This window comes from Aulonocara stuartgranti, assembly GCF_965226115.1.
Source record: "Aulonocara stuartgranti genome assembly, chromosome: 8".
NCBI lineage: Eukaryota > Metazoa > Chordata > Actinopteri > Cichliformes > Cichlidae > Aulonocara > Aulonocara stuartgranti.
The window spans coordinates 30,560,581-30,584,850 of NC_138959.1; the positions used below are offsets into that span (position 1 = coordinate 30,560,581).

Consider the following 24,270-nt stretch of genomic DNA (forward strand, 5'->3'; position numbering starts at 1 on the left):
CTTGCCCACGTTAGATATAGAAATAGGTGAAAAGATTTATTCCTTTTTAGTTGACAGTGGAGCCACTAAAAGTTAACTGTCTGGAAAATTCTATAGTGGGCCTGTTTCCTCTGTGTGCATCAACACCATGGGAATAAACGGAACTCTAGTGCAATGCCCCAAAACTCATTCTCTAAAAACACGCTGGGGCCCAAAACCAGACGAAATCACATATCATCCATTCATAATTATTCCAAACTCGCCTGTGAATCTATTAGGCAGAGATTTAATGGCAAAAATGAACTTGTGTATTTCATTTAACACAAAGGGTGAAATGTTTGCAGACACTGATAACAGCTATGTTTTCTCTGCCCTATGCACCGACACCATGGAGAAGGAACAGCCTCTGTGTCAGCTGGACGCCTCAGCAGAGAATGAACTCAATATCCATCTGACTGGTACCCCACGTCACACACTGTGCCAAACACGTGTACAGACACCACTACCAGGTAACCCCATGCCTGGAAGCCACATATTTGTTTCTCTCACACTGTTCAACAACATGATAACTGCTCACACCAGTGAAGGCCAAACAGTGGTTTTGTCGCATAACTCAGACATAGGCTATGACATCACTGCACCATGTCGACACATAGATCTAACCTACCCCATACATTGTACTATCTTTGCTGTCACATTGCCAGCTGAATATCAAAACATGACATTATGGTCAAGAGGTGAGAATGATGTAGGATTTATCGACTGTACACCTTATCATGCTCAGCTGAAAAACAACAAGCCGGTATATGTCAAGCAATATCCCATTTCCGCTGAAAAAGCCGCAGCCTTAGACATCATCATAGGAGATTTATTGACAGCTGGAGTAATAAAGCCCACAGTATCTCCATATAACACTCCTGTCAATCCTGTGCCAAAGCCTAACAAACCTGGCGTATGGCGTTTCACACAAGACTTAAGGCAAATTAATGCAGTCATTATGCCTCTGCCACCTCTTGTCCCAGATGTTCCCAGCATACTGACATCTATTCCAGCAACAGCCACACATTTTACTGTGGTGGATTTGTGCTCCGCCTTTTTCTCAGTACCTGTGCATGAGGACACACAGCCGATATTTGCTTTTACACATAGAGATAAGCAGTACACATGGACTCGCTTACCCCAAGGCATGGTAGACAGCCCTGCGGCTTTCTCAATGGTGGTACGTGCTACCCTGGACGGCTTCATTCCTCCAGAGGGCTGTACCTTGATCCAGTACGTGGATGATCTCCTCCTCTGTGCTGAAAGTGAAAAACTATGTCAAACTGCCACACATATGCTACTCCAGCACCTCCAACAGACTGGCCACAAAGCATCAGCAAAGAAAATGCAGTACTGTCAGACTTCTGTTCAATATTTGGGATTTACACTGTCTCACGGACAACGTTCCATGACTACAGACAGGGTCAAAGCTGTGACCTCTGTCCCTAAGCCCACTACACAGAAAGAAATGCTGTCTTTCCTAGGCATGGTGAACTATTGCAGACAGTGGATACCAGACTGTTCTTTTCATGACCACATTCTGCGTGAATGCTGCAAAAAAGACAAGCCTCCTCGAATACTGTGGTCAACAGAAATGACTGCCTCTTTCAATGCATTACAGGGAGCGCTGACCTCTGCCCCTTGTTTGGGTCTGCCTGACTACCACTTACCGTTCCACCTGTACGTCACAGAGAACGGCACAACCTGTGCAGGCGTATTGGCCCAAGAGCATGGCTGTGGCTACTGTCCAGTAGCCTTCTACTCAAAGGTGCTGCCAGCAGTAGTTCAGGGGATGCCGGCCTGCCTGAGAGCAGTAGCAGCTTGCTCTATCATGATAAGGGACTGCGAGAAGCTCACACTCTCACATGACACTATTCTACACACCAATCACCAGGTCACGACCATTCTAGCAAACATAACTACACAACATATGACCGCACAACGTCGCTCAGGTTATGAAGCTACACTGACTTCAACAGCAAATCTCACTATAAAAGCAAACAGCACACCCAATTCGCCAGCACACTTACTCATTCGTATGCTGTGTTCCTCTGACCGACAGGATGGTTCAGACGACCCTGACGATCATGATTGTATGACACGTATACAGGAATCCACAGCACCACGCCCAGACTTAGAGCAGACACCAATACCAGACTCAGTCATTGTTTATGTGGACGGGTCCTGTTCAAAACCAAATGACAACTCATTTCTTTGTGGCTATTCGGTGGTGACATTGCCTGACATCATACTAGAGGCTCACTCATTACCATTTCACTCAGCACAAAAAGCAGAGCTCATGGCTTTAATACGCACCTGTGAGTTACATGTGGATAAGCGGGTAACAATTTACACTGATAGCCGTTATGCATTCGGTGTGGTGCATGACTTTGGCACATTGTGGAGACAGAGAGGCTTCACATCTGCTGATGGAAAATCGATCGCTAATTCTGATCTTGTTCAAAGACTTTTGCAGGCTATACAGCTGCCATCGGCAATTGCAGTTGTTAAAACGAAGGGGCACAGCACGGCTGACACAGACGAAGCAGTGGGAAATGCTCTTGCAGACGTAACCGCGAAAGCAGCTGCTGCCTCACAGCAACCACCCAGAAAGGAAGTATTATCTTTGCCTTTACAGCTGCCACTTGTCGCACTCCCAGACTATTTAGAAACAAATGTTGACCTAAAATTCATACAAGAGCAAGCCTCTGCCTTAGATTACACTTACTGGGAAAGTAATGATTGTACCTTAGATAACAGAGACGGCTTATACAAAAACCTTGAGGGTTTGATTGCCCTCCCATCTTCACTACTGCCAATCCTTGTCCGCCATTTTCACGGTGTGAGTCATGTCGGACAAAGAGGGGTAATAGGAGCAATAAAATCAAGATTTGTAATCGAGAAAACATCACACGCAGTAAAACGCATATTAGCAACCTGTCTAACATGTGCACGAACTAATGTAGGTAGCTCAAAAGCAAAACATCAGCATTTACCACAACCAGATTTCCCATTTCATACATTACAAATTGATTTTACACACATGCCAGCACAAGGAAGCATCAAGTACTTACTGGTAAATAGTGGACCAATTTAGTAAATGGGTAGAAGCTTATCCAACATCAAAAGAAACTGCAGAAGTAGTCTGTCAAAAGTTGTGCAATGAAATAATACCCAGATTTGGAATACCTCACCAAATTAACAGTGATAGAGGACCTTCATTCACATCAGAAGTAATTCAAAAGTGTGCTAAAACTCTAGGAATAGACTGGAAATATCATGTGCCATACCATCCTCAGAGTTCAGGAGTTGTAGAAAGAATGAATAGGACCATAAAAAATCGCCTGACTAAAGCAATGATAGAAACAGGAATGACCTGGATCAAACTACTTCCTCAAATCCTCTGCGAGATTAGAATGACTCCATCCGCAGCAACCAAATTATCTCCATTTGAAATAATCATGGGAAGACCGTTTCCAACACCATGGTCAGCCTCCAGAGGGGCACCGCTATTGGAAGGGGACATAGACACTGCATTGTCTGACTATGTTCATAACCTGGTAGAAACACTGAATAATTTTTTTTTTTTTTTTTTTTTTTTATTAATATTTTTGGATGGACAGAAACATTAATAAATAAATATACAACTGCAATAATCGTACTGTCAGTTCTCTGTCCATTTCTAAACAAACAAACAAACTAAGACAAGCAAACAAACAACACACTAACAAACAAAAAAAAAAAAAAAAAAAAAAATTACATAAATAAATAAATAAGTAAAATAAATAAAACCCAGGAGAAACAAAATAATACACCGCCTCCTGGAAAACATCAGCAAAAACAAAAACAAATAAGGGTAAAACCCCCTGGTGCAAAAAAAAAAAAAAAAAAAAAAAAAAAAAGACAACAACCAAAATACCAATGACACATGAAATATCCCTCTAAGAGACCATTTATCATAATGTCTAAGAGACATTGTCAATGTACCGCAAAAAGGGACCCCAGACCTGCTCAAAAATATCTTCTCTTCCCTTCATTCTATACATAACCCGTTCATATGATGCCATCCTAGACATTTGTTCGGTCCATTCCTTGAAAGAACAGAAACACTGAATAATAACTATCAGAAAGTTTGTCTCTCTCAGCCTCTCCCTTCCACAGATCCAACCCATCCGTGGAAACCAGGAGATGCGGTGTTGGTGAAGTCGCTAAAACCAAGGGCACTCAGGGAGGCCGCGTGTTCCAGCCCCCAGACTGTACTTGCAGTGACGAGAACCAGCATCCTAACAGACAGACAACCTCAGTGGATTCATGCCAGCAGGGTTAAGACCAGCCCCACCAAACCACCTAAGGCGTCGGATCAAGTAGATGACGACTCAGGCGAGCCAGCGCCCGGATTCAATACACCTACACACGCACAATCACTGATTAACACACAACGCCTGAAAGAGCCAAGACTCAGAAAGCCCTTTGATCCCCCACCTGAACAACAACAAGGTACTCGAACATCCAGCAGGAACAGAAAGCCTAGAGTACCACACAATGTCTAACCTGATAAAGATAGACTCGTTTCATCCTGATAATGGAAAAAATGAAATGCCCATTGTCATCACACGACGCTTAGGTCTCTCGAACCTGGGACCAGGCCAGGAGACGACTGAAGAACTGTGTTTTTTTATATATTTAGATTATTAATCATATCTACTGCATTAACCTTAGGATTTTTATTTACTATTTTGTATTGTAAACTGCAACCCTGTTCACATTTCTACAAGCCACATTTTTGCTGACAATACCTCATGCTCCACTTGGCAAGACACCCACCTAGTACAGCTACTTCAATGTATTTGCAATTAGCACAAATTGATCCTGAGGATGTGCCAGATGTTACCAATGATGATCCTGGTGTGTATATTGAACATTAGGCTGTGAACTATTACATTTTATGATTTGCTTTTTATATTATGTTATTACATTTGTGATTTTTCCTTTCTATTTGAGTTATTATTTTAAAAAAATAATAAAAGAGGGGAACTGTTAGGTATTTTAGTACCATGGGAGCATTTACTGGATATTGTTTTATAGTGACATTATGCAGGAAAACTCTGTCATTCAATAAGGCCCCTTTGTTTTAGTTATTGTTCTCTTTGACCCAAGAATTGATGTGTGAGAATCACAGGCTGGTACAAGGTTGAAATACCACAGAGATCACTCCCTCAGCTACATTAGTTTCTTAATCTTTTAGGAGACGCCTGTTGAAGGCCAGATGGTTTGTTTCAGAATTCACTAATGAAAGAACTCTTTATTTCGTGCCTTGAAAATATGTCGCTGAGATAATCACAATTGTAGCTGAACTGATACACTATACAAAGGATGCTTCTTCACCCAAGGGCAGAAAGACGCTCCCTTATCTTGGTCTGTACTGGTTTAAACTGAGAATCTGCTGACTCATGAATTTGTCCCTCTATATAAACTGTTGTACTTGTGAATAAAGTTGAGTCAATTTGGGAAGACAACCTGAAGCAGTCTCTGTTTTCTTGTTCTCCCAAGCTGCTCCCGAGCTCGTACTAACACGCTGAATGGCATGCTTGAATATTACTTGAGAATATATTTGACTGTGTTACAGACTAAGGTACATTCTCTGCTGATAGACGTCCACGCCTCGGAGGAAGCCGATCCACGGATTAGGCCCTGGAAGCCGTTTCCTTCAGTGATAATGTAACACATTATCACAGTTTAGCGCGTTGGGTTGTGTTGGATTGTTACGTTTTTAAAGCTTTGTAATGCGACAGGTGCGATAGCCGACACCACACCTTCACCTGACGTACAACGTGACGTATGACGCACACGTTGGGTATTCACTTTCAAAACAACACTGGGGATAGAAAATAGTGCTCGAGGTGGTTAATGCTCCTTTCGCTGGTTGCCAACCACCATTAAATAACAACAAGAAGAAAATATTGATCTGCTTCTCTTAGTTTTGCACGTTTAAGCCGCAATTCAGACTCAAAAAAAGCTGCAAAGCAGGAGAACGACATGGCCATCAAATATTCTGTGCCACAGATACAGTTCGCTGCAGCACAGAGTGATGATGAGACCGTTAACATGTGCAACTTAGAAGTAGTCAGAGGTAACTGGATGTTCAATCGGGTTAAATGCAAGGTTGATTGGATTATATCTGAAGATCGTATGCTATTCGTGGTAACTCTGCTAGACTCCAAATTGCTGCTCGTCCATGCGGGAGTATCTCAAAATTAAATGAAACCACTTAACACTTTTTCCCTAAAACGGACTGACATGGGACACATTAAAGTTGGATCGGAACCTGCTAATCAGTCTGAAGGTAAGTGTTTTTTTCACTTATTCGAGAGAAGTCCGAAATGCGTTCTTAGTACTGTTTGTTTTGACTTTTAAGCTACCCTACCAGGATATTTTCATTTAAAGACAAATTGTCAATATCTCTGAATGTGGAGACTCAAAAGACTAGTTAGGTAATTTGCCGATGGATTTATGAGACTTGATAGAAACTTGGACGTTTGCAACAGGTGAATCGGTGAACTACCGAGGTTGCGCCCAAATGCTTAAAGCTGTTAGCTGGTCAGTGTTTTCAGGTGTGCTTGTACTACCTGTACGGTGCGGAGTGCTGACTAAGTCATGTTAAACCCATTAAAGCGTCGAGCTCAAATATCTTTTCATTTTTGTGCACTGTTCTCTTGTTGGCACACATTTTCTGTTTATTGAAGCCTTTTGTGAATAATTTTGATCATGTAAAAACTGGGAATTGGTCCCTATTGACAATACTCTTATTTTTTGCATTGAATATGTCATTCAGGAAAGGTAATTGGTCACTGAAGTTTTTGCAACTGTGTATTTCTAAATTTTGTGGCTTCAGTGCACACAAATTTATATTGTTCAGTTTGCATGTTAAAAGCCTGCCAAGCACCCCAAGGCTGATTATGCTTGGTAAGAAGTCATTTATGACATAGAGCTGATTAGACCATATTAAAATTTCTGTTTGGCACAGGAGCTTTTCGTGGACACAGGTATCCAGTCTCTGTTTTGTTAGCTCAAATTTCTGTAATTTCCTTTATAAACCAAGGTTGTTGGACATGTGTCTCAGTGAATCCAGCAAAGTAACAATATCAAATTTCACATTACATATTACTGATCAACAGTAGTCTAGCTACACCAACAGCAGAAATACTGAAGTCAATACTGTAAAGTTTAACAGCAGCACAAACTATAAACTCCAAAATAACCATACAGTTGATTCACCTCCGGTACTTTAACTGGGCTGACTCTTTGTTAGGTGTGTTTAATGTGCAGAATAATTCCCAATTATATACAATTATAATATGTTAAAATGGACCTATGTACACAAGGCCATTAATAATTAACTGTACGTAGCTATTTGCTTTATGACTATCTAGACAGTGTGAAGAAGTGAAGTATTGAAATTATTTTATGTTGCATAATGACAACATGTTGCCCCTATACATTTAAGGACAAAGTTCAATGACCGCCACCTGCTGGATGGTGAGTGCAGAGGGGCGTGTAATTGTTGAGCTGGACAAAGAGAACACCTGTGCTGATGCAATGTCAGTCTTCTTTGGTTCATTCTATGTATTGAACCTGGAATACCAGGAGTCAGCGGGTGCAAGGTTTTTTGTAAGGATAAACCCTGAAGAGGGAACAAAATGTACCTCCAAGGTTGGGACAAGCAGGAAGACTGGGACCACTGTGAAGCGAAAGGTTGTTCACATTAACCCTCATGTCACAACTTTCCTCCAGTGGCTTACTGAATTTGAGTGGAGAACTTCAAATTAGGGAAATTAGTAAATTTCTTGTATAATTTAAGTGACCAATGTGTTGTTACCCATGTCTCCACAGATGATCCATGGCCCATGCTTTCTGGACATTTACACAAGACGAGCAACAATGAAGACAAGCTCTCTCGCCATCTTGCAAGACGCTGTCTCTGTCCAATAGGTTTTTTTGAGTGCAACAGTTTTGATTTTTTTCCCTTCTTTTACCCATCCATCCATCCATTCACTTCCGCTTATCCTTTTTCAGGGTCGCGGGGGGCGCTGGAGCCTATCCCAGCTGTCATAGGGCGAAAGGCGGGGTACACCCTGGACAGGTCGCCAGTCTGTCGCAGGGCCAACACACAGGGATAGACAACCATTCACACTCACATTCACTCGCACATTCACACCTAGTGGCAATTTGTATTATCCAATTAACCTATCCCCACAAGCTGCATGTCTTTGGACGGTGGGAGGAAGCCGGAGTACCCGGAGAGAACCCACGCAAACACGGGGAGAACATGCTAACTCCACACAGAAAGACCTGATGGTGGAATTGAACTCAGGACCTTCTTGCTGTGTGGCAACAGTGCTAACCTTCTTTTACCCGTTTGTTAAAAATTATTTCAGCTACTTACACTTTAATTGTCACATGTATTGGCTCACCCTACAAATCAATGAACTCAGTCCACAAAGCAAGATCAGGGTTCAGTGCAGGTCAGTCAAGTTCCTTCACACCACACACGCTCATCCATGTCCTTGTGGACCCTGTTTTGTGCAATGATTTGGTCGTGTGAGCCAGTATTTTGGACAAAGTGTATATAAAGGCAGACGTGTGGGGCTTGATATTATATCCATTACAATTCAGTTTGTTTGTATGGTGCCAACAAAATGAATGCCAAGGCACTTCACATTGTAGGTTTGAGACCCTACAAAATATAAGTAAGGAAACCCAACACTTGAGCATGTGTTGTCTGCCATGATATGGATATGACATAATATTGTTATTGTTTGTACAACCATCTGAGAAAATAATGGATTACATGGTTTAGTAAAAACAAGTGCTTCCTCAATGAAAATATGTTTTCAGTTCTTTTCAGTTTTTGATTTTGGAAATGTGTATTTCAGCAGGGAAGAATCAGAATTGAAATAAAGTGGTGTAAAGCACATGAATTATATTTTGTGTGTGTGTGTGTGTGTGTGTGTGTGTGTGTGTGTGTGTGTGTGTATCCATCCATCCAACTTTTTTGGAACCCTCCAGTCTCTTACAGTATGTTACTGTTAACTGAAATTACGGTAAATTACGACCTTTTAAAAGAGTAAATGACCGCCTGTTAGGACACGGTGTCCTCTAGCAGAGATGAATATTTTTGGTACTGATGATGCGTACCAACGGTAAGTTACTGGTTAATATATTGCAGTTTATTACCTTGCAGCGGGCTTACAGTGACATACCGTGAATAAACGGTAGTATACCAATTTATTAATCACAGTATGATGTTACTTTGTTGACGTAATTTACGACATAACGACATAACGGTATCTCACTGACATAACTGTCGCCAGTGAGATACCGTAAAAAAGGCTACGGTGCGTTACCATAATTTGTCCAAGAGTATTATACCACACCAGCAAAAAACGGTATCATCCTGCAGAAAGGTAAGCTAGCGTAACACGGCGTCACGATATGACGCTGGCAGCAGTGACGCCAGTATGTTACCGTAAAGTGGCGATGAAAAGTCTAACGGTGCAGATACACGGAGTAATCAGAAAAGTTTAGCATGAATCTGGACATTAGATTTAAGATTTAAGTTTTAAGCTTATCAGATATCACTTGTTAGAAGCTCCTTACCGTTTGAAGAAATCTCTTCTCAATCTGCTGTCCTCTTCTGCTTGCATCTTTTTTTTTCATCTAACACTGACGTTATTTTTTCTCCGTGAAAAACACAGCAACTCATCTTATCCCGGGGTGCCAGGAAGTCGAGCTGCGGATCTCAGCAGAAAACTTTTCAAACTGATTGCAGGTTGATCCAGGTATACATTTGAAACAGGTTCTCCTCGGTGACGTGACAGTCGGAACGCATCTGCGTAACCATGGTTACAGGGGGACGCTTTGGAACTCTGCTGTTCAGCAGCAAAATATTTCAGATCAATATGTAAATACTCCAACTCTAAAACCAAGTAATATAAATATGCTGCATATGTGTATAGTGCGTTCATGTGTGTGTGCGCTGCGTGGTGACGTAGGCGCGTGCATGTGTGCCCCGGTCACAGCTCCTTTCAGCATGGCCGGAGGTAAGTCACTGCCACGTTGCTCTCAGCTAATTAAAGTTTGTTCAGATCCCAAGCTGCAATGTGAATACAGCCAAACCGCCGCGTTTTTGTTTGTCATTAAGAGACTCATTCGGGATAAGTTTTGTGGAGGGCGGAGTTCACTAATATACGCTTATGAGTTTTAGCCGAGAACGCAGCTAAAATGCTAGCATGCTAAGTTAGCCTGATTGCTAGCGGCTACTCGCGGCAGTCTTTTTTTAACACTGGAATTCCCAGCTTCTACCGTTCTACCTTTAAAAGCCGGAGAGCAGTCAAGTCAAGAAGGCTTCTACCTGAGACCCCCGCGGAGTCATCATTTTGCGTTTCTACCTTTAAAAGCCGGAGAGCAGTCAAATGCTGGAAGTGGAAGCTAAATTGGCTAGTCATTCATATGTATATTGGGTCGTTACCTAGGAATTCTGGAGGGAGGGGATTGGGGGAGAAATCAACACACATGAGTCTAGGTCCTTTGTTGCTGACATTTATTGATAAAAACAGTAGTTTCATTTCATGTTATTTCCTTTTTCATTTCAAGCAAGGAAGTGGATGTAGTTAGTAAGTAAGATATTTCAGACATTATTCTGACACAGAGGAGGAGATACTGGAATTATAATTAGTATCTATGCATGCATTTGTGATTTTGTTTGACCTTCCCATTGCTCACAATTTGAATTTGTTCACACTGCAGATGAGTGTCTCAGTCCCCAAACAAGCTCTCTTTTTCGGTGGAGAAGCAGTCTCCTCATCCGCAGTGAGTGTGGAGAAATCAACACACATGAGTCTAGGTCCTTTGTTGCTGACATTTATTGATAAAAACAGTAGTTTCATTTCATGTTATTTCCTTTTTCATTTCAAGCAAGGAAGTGGATGTAGTTAGTAAGTAAGATATTTCAGACATTATTCTGACACAGAGGAGGAGATACTGGAATTATAATTAGTATCTATGCATGCATTTGTGATTTTGTTTGACCTTCCCATTGCTTACAGTACAAAAAACCAACCATTTGTACACATATGTACTAATAATAATAAAAAGTGAGTGCAACACTGCAACCCATCACCCCGTCGTTCAGTGGTCGTTGATCAGTGGTCCATTGTGGCACCATTCAGAGCACTGGTACAATAGTACCAGCAAGATATGGGAAGACATTGCAAATGTACTTGGATTTTAGGTTGCAAGCCACCCAAAACTTGATCCCAAACTTGTCAGGTTTACTTGCAATATACTGCAGGAAACCCGTCACCCCGTCGTTCTGTGGTCCATTGTGGCACCACTGATCAACGACCACTGAACGACGGGGTGACGGGTTGCATTGTTATGTGGTCACACCCCCGTCGTTGATCAGTGGTCCATTGTGGCACCATTCAGAGCACTGGTACAATAGTACCAGCAAGATATGGGAAGACATTGCAAATGTACTTGGATTTTAGGTTGCAAGCCACCCAAAACTTGATCCCAAACTTGTCAGGTTTACTTGCAATATACTGCAGGAAACCCGTCACCCCGTCGTTCTGTGGTCCATTGTGGCACCACTGATCAACGACCACTGAACGACGGGGGTGTGACCCCGCTGATCAGTGTGACCTGACCCCACTGATCAATTGTGATCAAGGGTATATATATGATACAATCTCACTGCACTTAGCCTAACCCTTCATTGCCCTGAAGAATCCTGTGGTGTACGGACCTCCTCTCCAAGGAAAGAAAATGCAGAGAAGACTCACCACCCAGCAGGCGTTGGAAATGATCCTGGCGGAAGTCGACCCTTGTGACTCGGATGGAGAAGACCTAGAAGTTCAGCCGGATTCGGACTCAGAGCTGTCTGATCAGTCTTCCGGTTAGTTTCATTTCATGTTATTTCCTTTTTCATTTCAAGCAAGGAAGTGGATGTAGTTAGTAAGTAAGATATTTCAGACATTATTCTGACACAGAGGAGGAGATACTGGAATTATAATTAGTATCTATGCATGCATTTGTGATTTTGTTTGACCTTCCCATTGCTCACAATTTGAATTTGTTCACACTGCAGATGAGGAGACTGCTTCTCCACCGAAAAAGAGAGCTTGTTTGGGGACTGAGACAGCGAAAGATGGCACAGTGTGGCGTGAAGAACATGTGGGGACCCGTCTCCCTTTCACCCCTATAGAACCGTACGCTGCAGATGGAGAGCCAACGGCTAAGGCCAGGAGAAGTATCTTGAGTCGCCTTCAGAGCTTCCTGTGTTTCATCACTCTTGACATGCTTCGTAGCATTCAAGAATGGACTATTCAACATGCACAGCAAACGGAGCATGTTTGTTGGTTCATGGACCTCCCTGAACTAATGGCATTTATTGCTATTGTCATCTTGCGGGGGGTTTACAGGGTTCCATCTGTAAATGACTGCTGGTCAGCAAACCTGGGAAACCCACAGATAATTGGAACTATGGCACGAAACCGCTTCCAAGACATCATGCAACACCTACGCTTTGATGACAAGTCCACCCGCTGTGATCGAGCAAAGACTGATAAGTTCGCAGCAATTTCCAGTGTGTGGGGATCATTTGTCACCAACTGCATCACGTGCTACAACCCTGGTCTACATATCACCATCAATGAACAGCTTTTCCCATCAAAAACTCGGTGCAGTTTCCTGCAGTATATTGCCAGTAAACCGGACAAGTTTGGGATCAAGTTTTGGGTGGCTTGCGACCTAAAATCCAAGTACATTTGCAATGTCTTCCCATATCTTGGCAAGGACCCCAATCGTCCCACTGGGGAGAGACTTTCCGAAAATGTAGTTATGAGGCTGATGGAACCATTCCTGGACAAGGGCAGAAATGTTACCACTGACAATTTTTTCACATCGCTTTCACTTGCGCAAAAACTTCTTAGACGGAAAACCACCATCCTCGGCACAGTCAACAAGATTCGCAGGGAAATTCCTCAATCCACTAGACAGACAGATCGCAATGAATTCACCACTCAGGTATGTTGCAGGTCTTTTGTGGTTCTATGTTTATGTGTTTCATTGTGTGTAAAAGGGCTATGGAATTAACAATTTATCTTATTTCTTAGGTGTTTTCAACCTCTGCTGCCACGCTGACGGCGTATGCGGCCAAACGGAAGAAGACAGTATATATTCTTAGCAGCATGCACAGCGTGGTTCAGACCGAAAACACTACCAAAAGGAAGCCAAACACTGTCACCCTTTACAACAAGACAAAGTGTGGCGTGGATGTGATGGACCAGATGGTTCGGGAGTACACTGTCCGCAAAGGAACACGGCGCTGGCCAGTTGCCGTGTTTTATAACATGATTGACATGGCAGCACTGAATGCACATGTGCTGTATCAAGAATGCACCGGGACGAAGGAAAGACGGGTGGACTTCCTGGTAGCCCTTGCAACCGAATTGGCTCACTCTCATGTAGCTGCGAAGAAGGAAAGAAAAGAACAGTTGCTTCGGACACAACCCTCCACACCGAGCCCTGGAAAAAGGGCCACGTGTCAGGTCAAACACAGATGCAAAAAAAATCAGGCCACTGTGCGATGTGTTCACTGCTACAGGTACACATGTGGTAAATGCAGGCGACAGATACCGTGGCAGTGCCAGGATTGTGAGTGATTGCTGAAAATGTTGTAATGTACTCACTCAATTTTTGTTATTATTTGTAAACATGTGTACAAACGGTTGGTTTTTTTTCTATTTTCATCAATAAATGTCAGCAACAAAGGACCTACATGTGTGTTGAGTTCTCCCTAAGATGGCATACTGAAACACTCCAAGTGTTTGCAAGTAAACCTGACAAGTTTGGGATCAAGTTTTGGGTGGCTTGCAACCTAAAATCCAAGTACATTTGCAATGTCTTCCCATATCTTGCTGGTACTATTGTACCAGTGCTCTGAATGGTGCCACAATGGACCACTGATCAACGACCACTGAACGACGGGGTGACGGGTTGCAGTGTTGCACTCACTTTTTATTATTATTAGTACATATGTGTACAAATGGTTGGTTTTTTGTACTGTAAGCAATGGGAAGGTCAAACAAAATCACAAATGCATGCATAGATACTAATTATAATTCCAGTATCTCCTCCTCTGTGTCAGAATAATGTCTGAAATATCTTACTTACTAACTACATCCACTTCCTTGCTTGAAATGAAAAAGGAAATAACATGAAATGAAACTACTGTTTTTATCAATAAATGTCAGCAACAAAGGACCTAGACTCATGTGTGTTGATTTCTCCACACTCACTGCGGATGAGGAGACTGCTTCTCCACCGAAAAAGAGAGCTTGTTTGGGGACTGAGACACTCATCTGCAGTGTGAACAAATTCAAATTGTGAGCAATGGGAAGGTCAAACAAAATCACAAATGCATGCATAGATACTAATTATAATTCCAGTATCTCCTCCTCTGTGTCAGAATAATGTCTGAAATATCTTACTTACTAACTACATCCACTTCCTTGCTTGAAATGAAAAAGGAAATAACATGAAATGAAACTACTGTTTTTATCAATAAATGTCAGCAACAAAGGACCTAGACTCATGTGTGTTGATTTCTCCCCCAATCCCCTCCCTCCAGAATTCCTAGGTAACGACCCAATATACATATGAATGACTAGCCAATTTAGCTTCCACTTCCAGCATTTGACTGCTCTCCGGCTTTTAAAGGTAGAAACGCAAAATGATGACTCCGCGGGGGTCTAAGGTACTACCCCGAAATGACTGCTCTCCGGGGGTGTAAGTGTTAACAGCATGCACTCTTTTTTCCTTCGTCAGGAGAGGTGTACTGGCAGTCGCGTGACACACACAGATCAGACACATATTTCTGTGTTGCAGGTATGGAGATGTTCTTATGTTTTGGAGATGCTGTCTTTCATTCATTGTTTTTATAAGTACAGTGTTGTACTGCCTGTTAGATGGCGGTTATTAATATAATTGTACTGAAGTATAATGTTTGAACTATAAGTACCAGAATATTGGGTCCTGGTTATTGAATTGTATTTATCTGACTGTTTATTTGTTTTTGAATTATTTTGTTTATTGTTCTTATAAGTTGTTTTTGATGTTTTTTCAGTGACATATTATTTATTTTGTGCTTTTTGTTTTTGAGAGCTTAAGTTAATGTTTTAAAACAATTTGTTGTATTTGATTCATTATATTATTGTAGTGTTAATGAAGCTGCAGACACAGCTGCTTTCAACATGGCCGGAGGAGAGGTGTACTGGCAGTCGCGTGACACACACAGATCAGACACATGTTTCTGTGTTGCAGATGTGCAGTAAAGAGCCAAAGACCCAGTACTGTCTCCTGCCTCTTACTTTCACGCCAGAACACAACGCAAGAACAACAGGCGTAACACATGAACGGGTTACACATACTGAGGTGAGTTGTTGAGGATATGTCGAGCTGTTGATAAGCACGGCTGTTTTTGTGCTCTTATATACTGTTAGCCTGTTTTGCTGGCGTTAGTGAAGCTGTTTTCAACTGGATGTAAAATTGTTGAACTCTGATGATTAATGAATAAACTCTCGATGTGACGATGTGAGCATGTAATTGTAACCCTGTGTTCATTTAGTCGTTTGATACCGTTTAATATCCAGTACATCTATTGGGTGTTTTATAACATGCCCTGGAATCATTTTAAGTTTTACAATGCCGGTGATTTACGACTCTTTCGCGACAGTCAACTGTGGCGTAAACTCTGGCGGGTCTCAGAGCTAGCTTATGTGAGCCAGCAGTGACATCTATACATGCAGTAGCCTTAAAATACTGATTATTTATTCTCCTGCTAGGTAAGAATTTGTGTTTTATACGTTTATTGTCACATTGTGCGCCATGTTATTGTTTCGGTGAAATGAATTTCTACAATGGCGGACTTAGACAAAATAGTGTTACTGTTAATTTGACTCTCTGCAGTGTTTAAATGCTTACACATACACACACAGTTACTGTCCTGCCACACGTAGGACTCAGTTCTGCTTCTATGCCCCATCTTTGTTTACTCTTTCCCACCCAACAAGTGCATAAATAAGATGTTAAAAACGTCATCATCATATCAAACATGATCGATTTGGGGGGAGTTTGTTTGGCACATGCTGACTGCATCCTAATTATAACCAGAAGAGGAGGCGAGAGCAGAGAACGAGAGTGCAGCAGTTTGGTCAAAGGAACAGGTGAAGAAGAGGTGAGCATCCAAGAGACGAGCAAGAGGACAGTTTCAAAGCAGACATTATGGCACAATAAAAGCTGTAAGAGCAGAGATTCATTCATGTCTTTACTATTTTTCTTTAGCTTCTACTCCCGCTGCTTACAATAAATCCGAGATAAAGAACAAACAAGAACAACTCACATGGCATTGATTGTTTAGTTCAGTGTCACTCTGTGATTGTTTGACATTTCATATAAATGTGACTCTAAAATATAGCCAATAATATTAAAAAGCTGCTGTTACTGAGTGAAACTTGAAGGATTATGATAAACTTCAGTTCTTACTGAATCTGTAACATTGCTTTTTTTAAAATTGTTAAATGACTTTTGTGTCACTGTGCACAGTGAAAAGCTCACTTGATGTAGTGGTGAGGCCATGTTCACCACTAGATGGAGACAACCTGGCACAGGTATTTTCTATACACTAAATTTCACACTGAAAAGCCTTGGTGGGAATTTTTGTTTCATAGAAAGTAAAGGAAAACATGTCTTGAGGTCTTTTTCCTGTGTTTTCAAAATTGTGTTTTTCACATACACATCAAAACTTCACACAGACAAACACACACAGAAAACAATAAAATATGTCAAATTGCATGCACGTCTCATTCATTTTCTGAGAATTTCAACACTTTTAGTTTTTATGGAAAATAACTTTGTCAGGTCAGTGAATAGCTGCCACATAAGTACAAATCTAAATCATACATGTGTATTATAGAAAAAAGCACAAACCGTTGTGCTGTTAGTTCATAATAAATGGGTAGGGGTGCATAGTCAGTAAAAGTCACCAAGGCTCTGCAGAGCTCCAAACCTGCTCTTCCACAGACAGAAGCATCAAAAATGTGCGCTGGGAGCTTCATGGCATGGATTTCTACAGCCAACTAAATCTATATGTGTGTGGCCAAGAACCTTAGTCCATGTAGGGCATCTTAGCACAGTTTACTTGTGTCAGCTAGTGGGAGGGCAGAGAGCGCAGCCTTTACATTGTTTTATTGTAGAGTGACAGGAACTGCCTATGAGCTTCTGATCAAGCAGAAGTGTTGACGGAAAATCTATCAAAGGAAATACATTGATGAAAATCAAAGAAGAGAAATATTTATGTGATGTTCCATTTTCCTGAGAGCTGATTGGCTGTGATGACTCCTTCAAGTACTACATGCTACTTTGTCCTGCTAGTTAAGCCTGCTGTCTGTTCTCAGGCCTCCTCCTGCTTCACTGCCATATATCCATCACCAGACGGCTCCACTGACCTGCCTGCTGACATCAGACCACACCCCTGTGTCATGTGACCTGGCAGGAGTAGCAAAGCTGGACTCAGACCTGGCCCAGGCAAGTTCAAAGGCAGCTGTGGTAGAGAGAGTATATGGGCTCAAATTGTGGTCATAAATATTTTGTACTTGTAAATCAGGATTTGTGTGTGTATGGGATCAGAACAATGCCACCTTGACATGAAACCGAAAAAAATATTGAAACTGAAAAAAATGTACAACGCGGCTGCGGTCATTGGTCATTATTTTCCTGTATGAATCGCTGTTACAGTAAAAAATGTCACTTGCATATATCATATAGGAGACACACACATTGATATACACTAAATAGTCATTTCATTTCTCTTTTTTTGTGTTGCCAATTTTTCGCGGGACACGCAATCGTGTTCTCTGATTGGATAGTTAAATTTGTGATTGACATGACATTGGCCAATCAGATGAGAGGAAGAAAAATAGGGTCAAAATTCGTACTTGTAACTTGAAAGTTTAGTGCAGACTTTCACACATATTTTTTGGATAAGTCCACACACAAATCTTTTTTACACACACAAATCCTGATTTACAAGTACAAAACTGATTTACAAGTACAAAATATTTATGACCACAATTGAGCCCATAGTAGTAAAGCACTGGAAGGATGAGGTGGAAACAGGAAGTGTGTAGATACAGTGGACTTGGCATCCTCCATCTGCCTCCATGCTCTCTTTACTGGTCTTCTAAAAACTTCTCCTGTAGCTGTTTAAATGTTTAGGATAGCATTTAGAATTCAACGTTTGTCATTACACATGTCTAAATACAGGGTAACAAAATACAGTTTGCATCTAATCAGTAAGTGCAATAAGAGCAGATTATGTATAAGTTCAGTAGAGAGCAGATATACAGATGTACTGTTGTATACATATGTACAGATATACAGATGGTGTAGCATACAGATGTTCTGTATTGCTGTACAGATGGGCAGATATACAGGTGTACTGTGAACAAATATACAGATGTGCTACATATATGCAGATGTATCGGTGTGAGGTAAACAGATCTACAGAGTGCTATGAATATATCTACAGCAGTGGAAGCGTAGCTCTCTGAACAGACTGTAACAGTGAACAGTGTAGGCACTATAACAGAGACTCTGTCAGTGTCGTAAAACTATAGCAGTAACCAATGTGAGCATGTGGTGAATGTTGTTACGATCCAATGTTGTCAGTGTTTTGTGTTAGGCGTGACTGTTATGTGTTTCCTGTTTTACTTTGAAGGTCTGTCTTATCTCAGTGTGTTCAGGTTACGCTTCCTTGTCTCGTCAGTTCTGATTTTCCCCAGCTGTGTTTCCCTCCTGTTGTCCGTTCCCTGATTGCTCCCTCTATGTATTTAAGCCCTGTGTTTCAGTTTGTCATGCGTCGTGATCATTGTGGTGTTGGTATCGTAGTTTTGTATATAGCTGTAAATAGATTTGTAAAGTAGCAATTGAGTATTTTTTTTTTCCACCTTGTATTTTTTCCACCTTTTTTCCACCACTCTCCCAAACACGTCACTATAAGACTGGACTCTCACACACGTCACCACATGCACCACCACACATTTCCTATAATTCTATAATTCCTATAATTTATAATCCTTATCTTTATAATCTCTTCTGCTATTTGCACATTCTTTACTGTAAATTCCTAAGTTAATTTGTAAATTTTTGTAGTAAATTGTAAATATTGTAAAACTTTTCTTCTGTCATCTAATGGTTGGGCATTGTACAGCTACAAGCATTTCACCCCCATGTCATACTGTGTATGGTTGTGTGTGTGTGACAAATAAAATTTGAATTTGATTTGAATTTGATTTATATATTGTTCACTGCAGCAGCCTAGTAGGCGTGAGAAGCCATTTTTGTTGATTAAGTTTTCTCCTGTTTTTCATGTAGCGAGTTAGGTAAGTGAATTGTCTTTTGTTTGGTTTTTCATTTTGGGTAGGAAAGCGTAGGGACCATTAGGGAGTTTTGTTTATTTTCGGCACTGCTCACTGCTGAAGCAAATAAATGGCTGCTTAGCATTTTAAAAGATACTATTGTTTGGGTTCTTGTTTTGGGTGGAGTGTGGTGGGCCAATGTTGTGTTGCGTTCAAGACACGCCTAGACTTAGAACGTAACAATGTTGAGAATGAAATCATGGTCACTGGGAGGAGGAGTGTAGAAGGGTTCAGTGAGTGTGGATGGAAAGGTTCAGCGGGGGCTGAGTTCAGTAGGGTGACAGCTGTGGGGGAGGAGCTGTTCCTAAACCTGCTGGTTTTAGTCTGAAGGCTCCTGTAGCACCTTCTGGGGGGGAGGAGCTGGAAGAGTTTATTGGCAGGATGAGAGGAGTCCCTGAGAATGATGCGTGCTCGGCATAGACATCTCTTCTTGTGGACATCCTCAATGGCAGGAAGTGGAGTCCCTGTGGTGAAAACTGCCCAACCCGCTGCAGTGCCTTGTGGCCAGCAACAGTTCCCATACCAGAGTGTGACACAGTTGGTCAGGATGCTCTCTATCACATAGTGGTAGAAGTTAACCAGTATGTCAGTAGACAGGTGGTTCTTCTTCAGTGTCCTCAAGGAAAAAAAGGCGCTGATGGGCCTTCTTGACCAGGCTGGAGGTGTCAGTTGACCAGGACAGATTCTCAGAGATGTGGGTCCCCAAGAACTTGAAGCTGGAGACCCATTCAACAGCTGTGCCATTTATGTAGATGGGGACATGGGGGTCTCTGTTCTCCCTCCTGAAGTCCACAATGAGCTCTTTGGTTTTGCTGGTATTCAGGAGCAGGTTATTGTCAGCACCACACAGCTAGGTGCTTTACTCTTCCCTGTAGCAGACTCATCATTGTCTCTGATGAGACAGTCACCGCGGTGTCATCTGCAGACTGGATGATGGAGTTGGATCCGGACCGAGGTCTGCAGTCATAGAGGAACGGGCTCAGCACACAGCCCTGTGGAGTGCCAGTGTTGAGTGTGATGGTGGTAGAGCAGTTATGGCCTGACCTTACATGCCAGGGTCTGTTGGTCAGAAAGTCCATGATCCAGGTACAGATAATAATAATAATAATAATAATAATAATAATAATAATAATAATAATAATGGATTACATTTATATAGCGTCTTGTCTAAGGACACAACGACCAGGGGGATCAAACCGGCAACCTTCCAGTTATAGATGAGCTTCCCAATCCCCTGAACCATGGTCGCCTGGAGTTGCTGAGTCCAAAATCCACAAGTTTGGTGATCAGCTTGGAGGGAATGCCTGTACTGAATGCTGAGCTGAAGTCAACAAACAGCATTCTTACATAAGTATTGCATAAATATCTGAGTACACGTTGCAAGAAACTGCATTCCCAGATCACATCCACTGTGTGCTGGAAAATTTGCAATGATTCTACAAAAAAGTTCCACGTGGTGGGTTTTTTTTTCTTCCTACTGGTGATGATCCAGTGGAGCTCCAGTCACTCCAGGCTCCCTTGTGGTTCCACAAAACAAACAAACTCGTGCGTCCATGACTGATACTCCTGCTTCACTTCTGTATGAATTGATCTTTTCATCACGGTTCACTTTGGACAAGCAGGGCCCTATTTCAGGAAGCCGGTTTAGAAAACTCAGAGTGAAAAACGATACTCAGGGTTGAGTAACCCCGAACTGTCCAACTCGGAATATTCGGTTTCAGAAAGGCTGATAACAATTAGTTCAATCAACGCGGAGTTGCTTTAACCCCAAGTTAAGCGCGCGCACGAGGATACATAAAGCCCTGATTAGTGGAGCACAGATTAAGCGAGTCACCATGGAGACGGAGGGAAAGAAGGCGCGGTCAATGTATTTTACAGCGCTTCAGGCCGAAATTCTGATGGCAGTATATGCTGATAACATGCAAATTTTGTGGGAAAAAAGTAACACAGCGTCAGCTGCAAAAGAAAGGGAGCATGCATGGCAAAACACAGCCGACAGAGTCAATGCGTGAGTGTTAATTTAAACATTGATCTAGGGATTTCCACCCATTTAACACGTTATCTTATTATATTTCATTATATTTTATTTTATTTTTTATTTCATACATTTGATTTTGTGATGTGATGTGAGCGCAGGTGCAACCCAACAGGCCCCAAACGTTCCTGGCAGCAAGTAAAGATGAAATATAAAAATATAGTCCAAACAGGTGAGGTGTAATTGTATTATGAGCCATAGTGCTTGGTCTGTTTGTCCCATGTAAATCAATTGCAGTTAGAGGCTACATTAATTTTCTTTCTGTAAGCACTTATTGAAATTATCTGAGCACATTACAAGTACATATTTGCTTACTCTGTATGCTCAAATGTGACCCGTTATAGCCAACAGAAAGAAAAAAAAAGCGGAGGCCTGAAAAACAGGTGGAGGTCCTCCACCACCACCACTCACAGAGGCTGAGCAGTTGGCTTCCACATTTGTGATAATGTTGGTAGCATCACATATGATCTTCACAGTGCAGAGAACACAAATTAGCATCCATTACTATAATGAAATAATTTGTTAGTTTGAAATGCTACAGGGAACTATGTACCTGTACATTAATGCTGTGGAAAGACTTCCTGTTCACATAGTCTCCTTCATTTACTGAAGGAGCAATGATTGGAATGTGAGTGCCATCTATACAGCCAATCACGCCTGGGAACCGTGGGAATAAATGTAAAATTTAAGTAGTAGTTCAAGTGTCACCACATCATGAATTAAGTTTCGTTCATCCTGCTACCTGCAATTTTGTGGCATCCCTCTTTGATAAATCTTGTGGGTCTATGACCGGGGAACACCACAGACGAGTACAGGAGACGTTTCAGTGCAACTGTAACATTCCTGACTGCCAGACAGACGGTAGCCTTGGAAACGTGCAGCGTCACCAATATTATACAGAAAGCTCCCGTTTGCAAAAAACCGAAGTGCAATACAAATAATATGTACAGAACTGAGAGCATGTCCGCGATGTGTCACATGAGCAATATTAGGCCTGAGGATGTTATTCAAATAAATTATAGATTGTGCTGAAAAACGGTAACGTTCACACAGGAAATCATCAGGAAATGATCAAATGTCCGAACGCGCTCTAATCACTCTCTCCCGGCGGAGAGCTCTGCGGAGAATTTGTGCTTCAACATCTACTGGCTCTTCAAGGAAGGAGCACGCCATGTCTGACACTTCCTACAGTCAGGTTTCTGACAAAGAGGCGGAGAACGTCAGGGTTAGTTGAAGTAAACCTGCTAGGGGGCAGGTTAGCTTCACGGAGTGTGTCGTCATAGTAACTCACTCAGAATTAATCTAAACTCGCTTTGTGAAACCGAAAACCCAGAGTTTTCGTTAACTCAGGGTATACTTACTCAGAGTTTGCACTAAACCGGCTTCCTGAAATAGGGCCCAGGAAACAGAGGTGACGCTGACTTGTGGCTTTGCAGGAGGATTCCCTTTAACAACAGGAGCATGCACACAGTTTGTTTTAGGCCACCATGAATAGCTCACATTGTAAATCACAAAGAGCCAGTATATGATACTGTAGCTTCCACTCACTGTGACGGGATGGCTCGTAGGTGATTACACTCTGCTTCATTTGGTTCCAGTTCAGATTAAGGGACAACACATGAAAAGACAGAAACTGGAAACAAATGTTAGAAAAATATTTACTGTTAGAAAACATTCAGTGAAAACAAAATTGATTTTTCTGTTTGGCTTCAAATCTGAGTCTCCAAAAGCCAGTCAGACAGTAGAGTTGGTATAAACAGAGAGAGGAGATGAATCTTTTTTTTTAGACAGAGGAAGGAAAATATTTAGATTCACTTAAAAGGATAATTCTCTATTTTTAGCACTTTCCACTTTCACTTTCTTGCCATTGAACCATAATTAGCTTTAATTTCACTTCAAATACACGAACACAGAAAAGTAAAAGTGTGATTCTACCAAAGGTAAAACCTAAAATATAGCATTTTGAAAGAGTTCAAGGAGTTCAAATATTTGCTGGTCACTGCATTTTTGTGCGTGCAGAATTGCTAGTTTGTTGCAGAGCATGGTTCAAGGTTTTGGAGAAGCGAGGGGAGACAGCCACCGGAAGACACCTGGCGCGGAGGCGAATAAGATGCTCTTTTGAACTTTTTTTAAAATCGTTAATGAAACTTTTTTGGTTGTGAAACCTACGTATCTATTGTATCTGTTTGACGTTGAAGGGGCGTCATTAAATTTAAGCCCTAATGGTATAAAACATCTGCTCGTGCATTGTTAGTTAGAGATCGATGCTGTCTGCGTACAGCGGTCGTCTCTCCACGCGTGTCATTAAAATCATCATTTGACTTCACCCGGCCGGATCAGTGTTGTTATTTTTTTGGATTACCTCCTGTATCCCTCCTTGATATTTGAACCCTAACACTGCTGTATATGTGCTGGATTATTTGGACTACATTGCATTGTACAGTTAAACTATGATTGTATCTGTGGGGCTTAAAAACAATGACGTGTGCACACACAGTGGATTCATTTTCACTTCTTTAGGGCTGGTCTGGAAACATTAACTGGCTCTAGATGACAGAAAGCGCTGCAAGGGCAGAAAAAACAGTATTAATCCCTTTTTGGTGCACATTATGACAGCTGGGATTCATGTATTGTGCATGTGTTGAGGTTTTCTCTTTGTGACTGAGGTCCTTACTGGCG

At 41.7% G+C, this 24,270-nt stretch overlaps 3 protein-coding genes across 11 annotated transcripts in view; 2 read left to right on the forward strand and 1 right to left on the reverse strand.

Moving 5' to 3' along the window:
- Positions 1-24,270, reverse strand: part of LOC309713046 (uncharacterized protein) — a gene marked incomplete at its 3' end in the record, with an annotated part of 462,222 nt that overhangs the window by 325,001 nt on the left and 112,951 nt on the right. The window lies entirely within an intron of this gene.
- LOC309713600 (piggyBac transposable element-derived protein 4-like) lies at positions 10,354-13,853 on the forward strand. Of its 2 annotated transcripts, none has more exons than XM_082545378.1 (4): positions 10,354-10,887; positions 11,783-11,974; positions 12,167-13,104; positions 13,194-13,853. In XM_082545378.1, the coding sequence occupies exons 2-4, from the start codon at positions 11,845-11,847 to the stop codon at positions 13,740-13,742; spliced, it is 1,617 nt and encodes a 538-aa protein (XP_082401504.1). In that variant the 5' UTR covers positions 10,354-10,887; positions 11,783-11,844; the 3' UTR covers positions 13,743-13,853. The 2 variants fall into 2 exon arrangements, with proteins under 2 accessions (XP_082401504.1, XP_082401503.1); XM_082545377.1 differs by having other exon boundaries at positions 11,806-11,974.
- LOC309713612 (rab3 GTPase-activating protein catalytic subunit-like) overlaps positions 14,888-24,270 on the forward strand; it is a 30,730-nt gene continuing 21,347 nt past the window's right edge. The window contains exons 1-4 of one of the 8 annotated variants that reach the window (XM_082545397.1): positions 14,888-15,513; positions 16,252-16,379; positions 16,684-16,748; positions 17,535-17,664. In XM_082545397.1, coding sequence (XP_082401523.1) covers positions 16,729-16,748; positions 17,535-17,664 — 150 coding nt within the window. In that variant the 5' untranslated portion in view covers positions 14,888-15,513; positions 16,252-16,379; positions 16,684-16,728. Of the gene's footprint in view, positions 16,380-16,683; positions 16,749-17,534; positions 17,665-24,270 lie in introns of those variants that run through there. The other 7 variants (XM_082545399.1, XM_082545400.1, XM_082545396.1 and 4 more) reach the window with 7 other exon arrangements.

Coding starts and splice junctions, on each gene's coding strand:
- LOC309713600 (XM_082545377.1), top strand. CDS start 10,759: ATGCATGCATTTGTGATTTTGTTTGACCTTCCCATTGCTCACAATTTG. Junction 10,888..11,805: donor AAGCAGTCTCCTCATCCGCA/GTGAGTGTGGAG, acceptor ATTGCCCTGAAG/AATCCTGTGGTGTACGGACC. Junction 13,105..13,193: donor GCAATGAATTCACCACTCAG/GTATGTTGCAGG, acceptor CTTATTTCTTAG/GTGTTTTCAACCTCTGCTGC.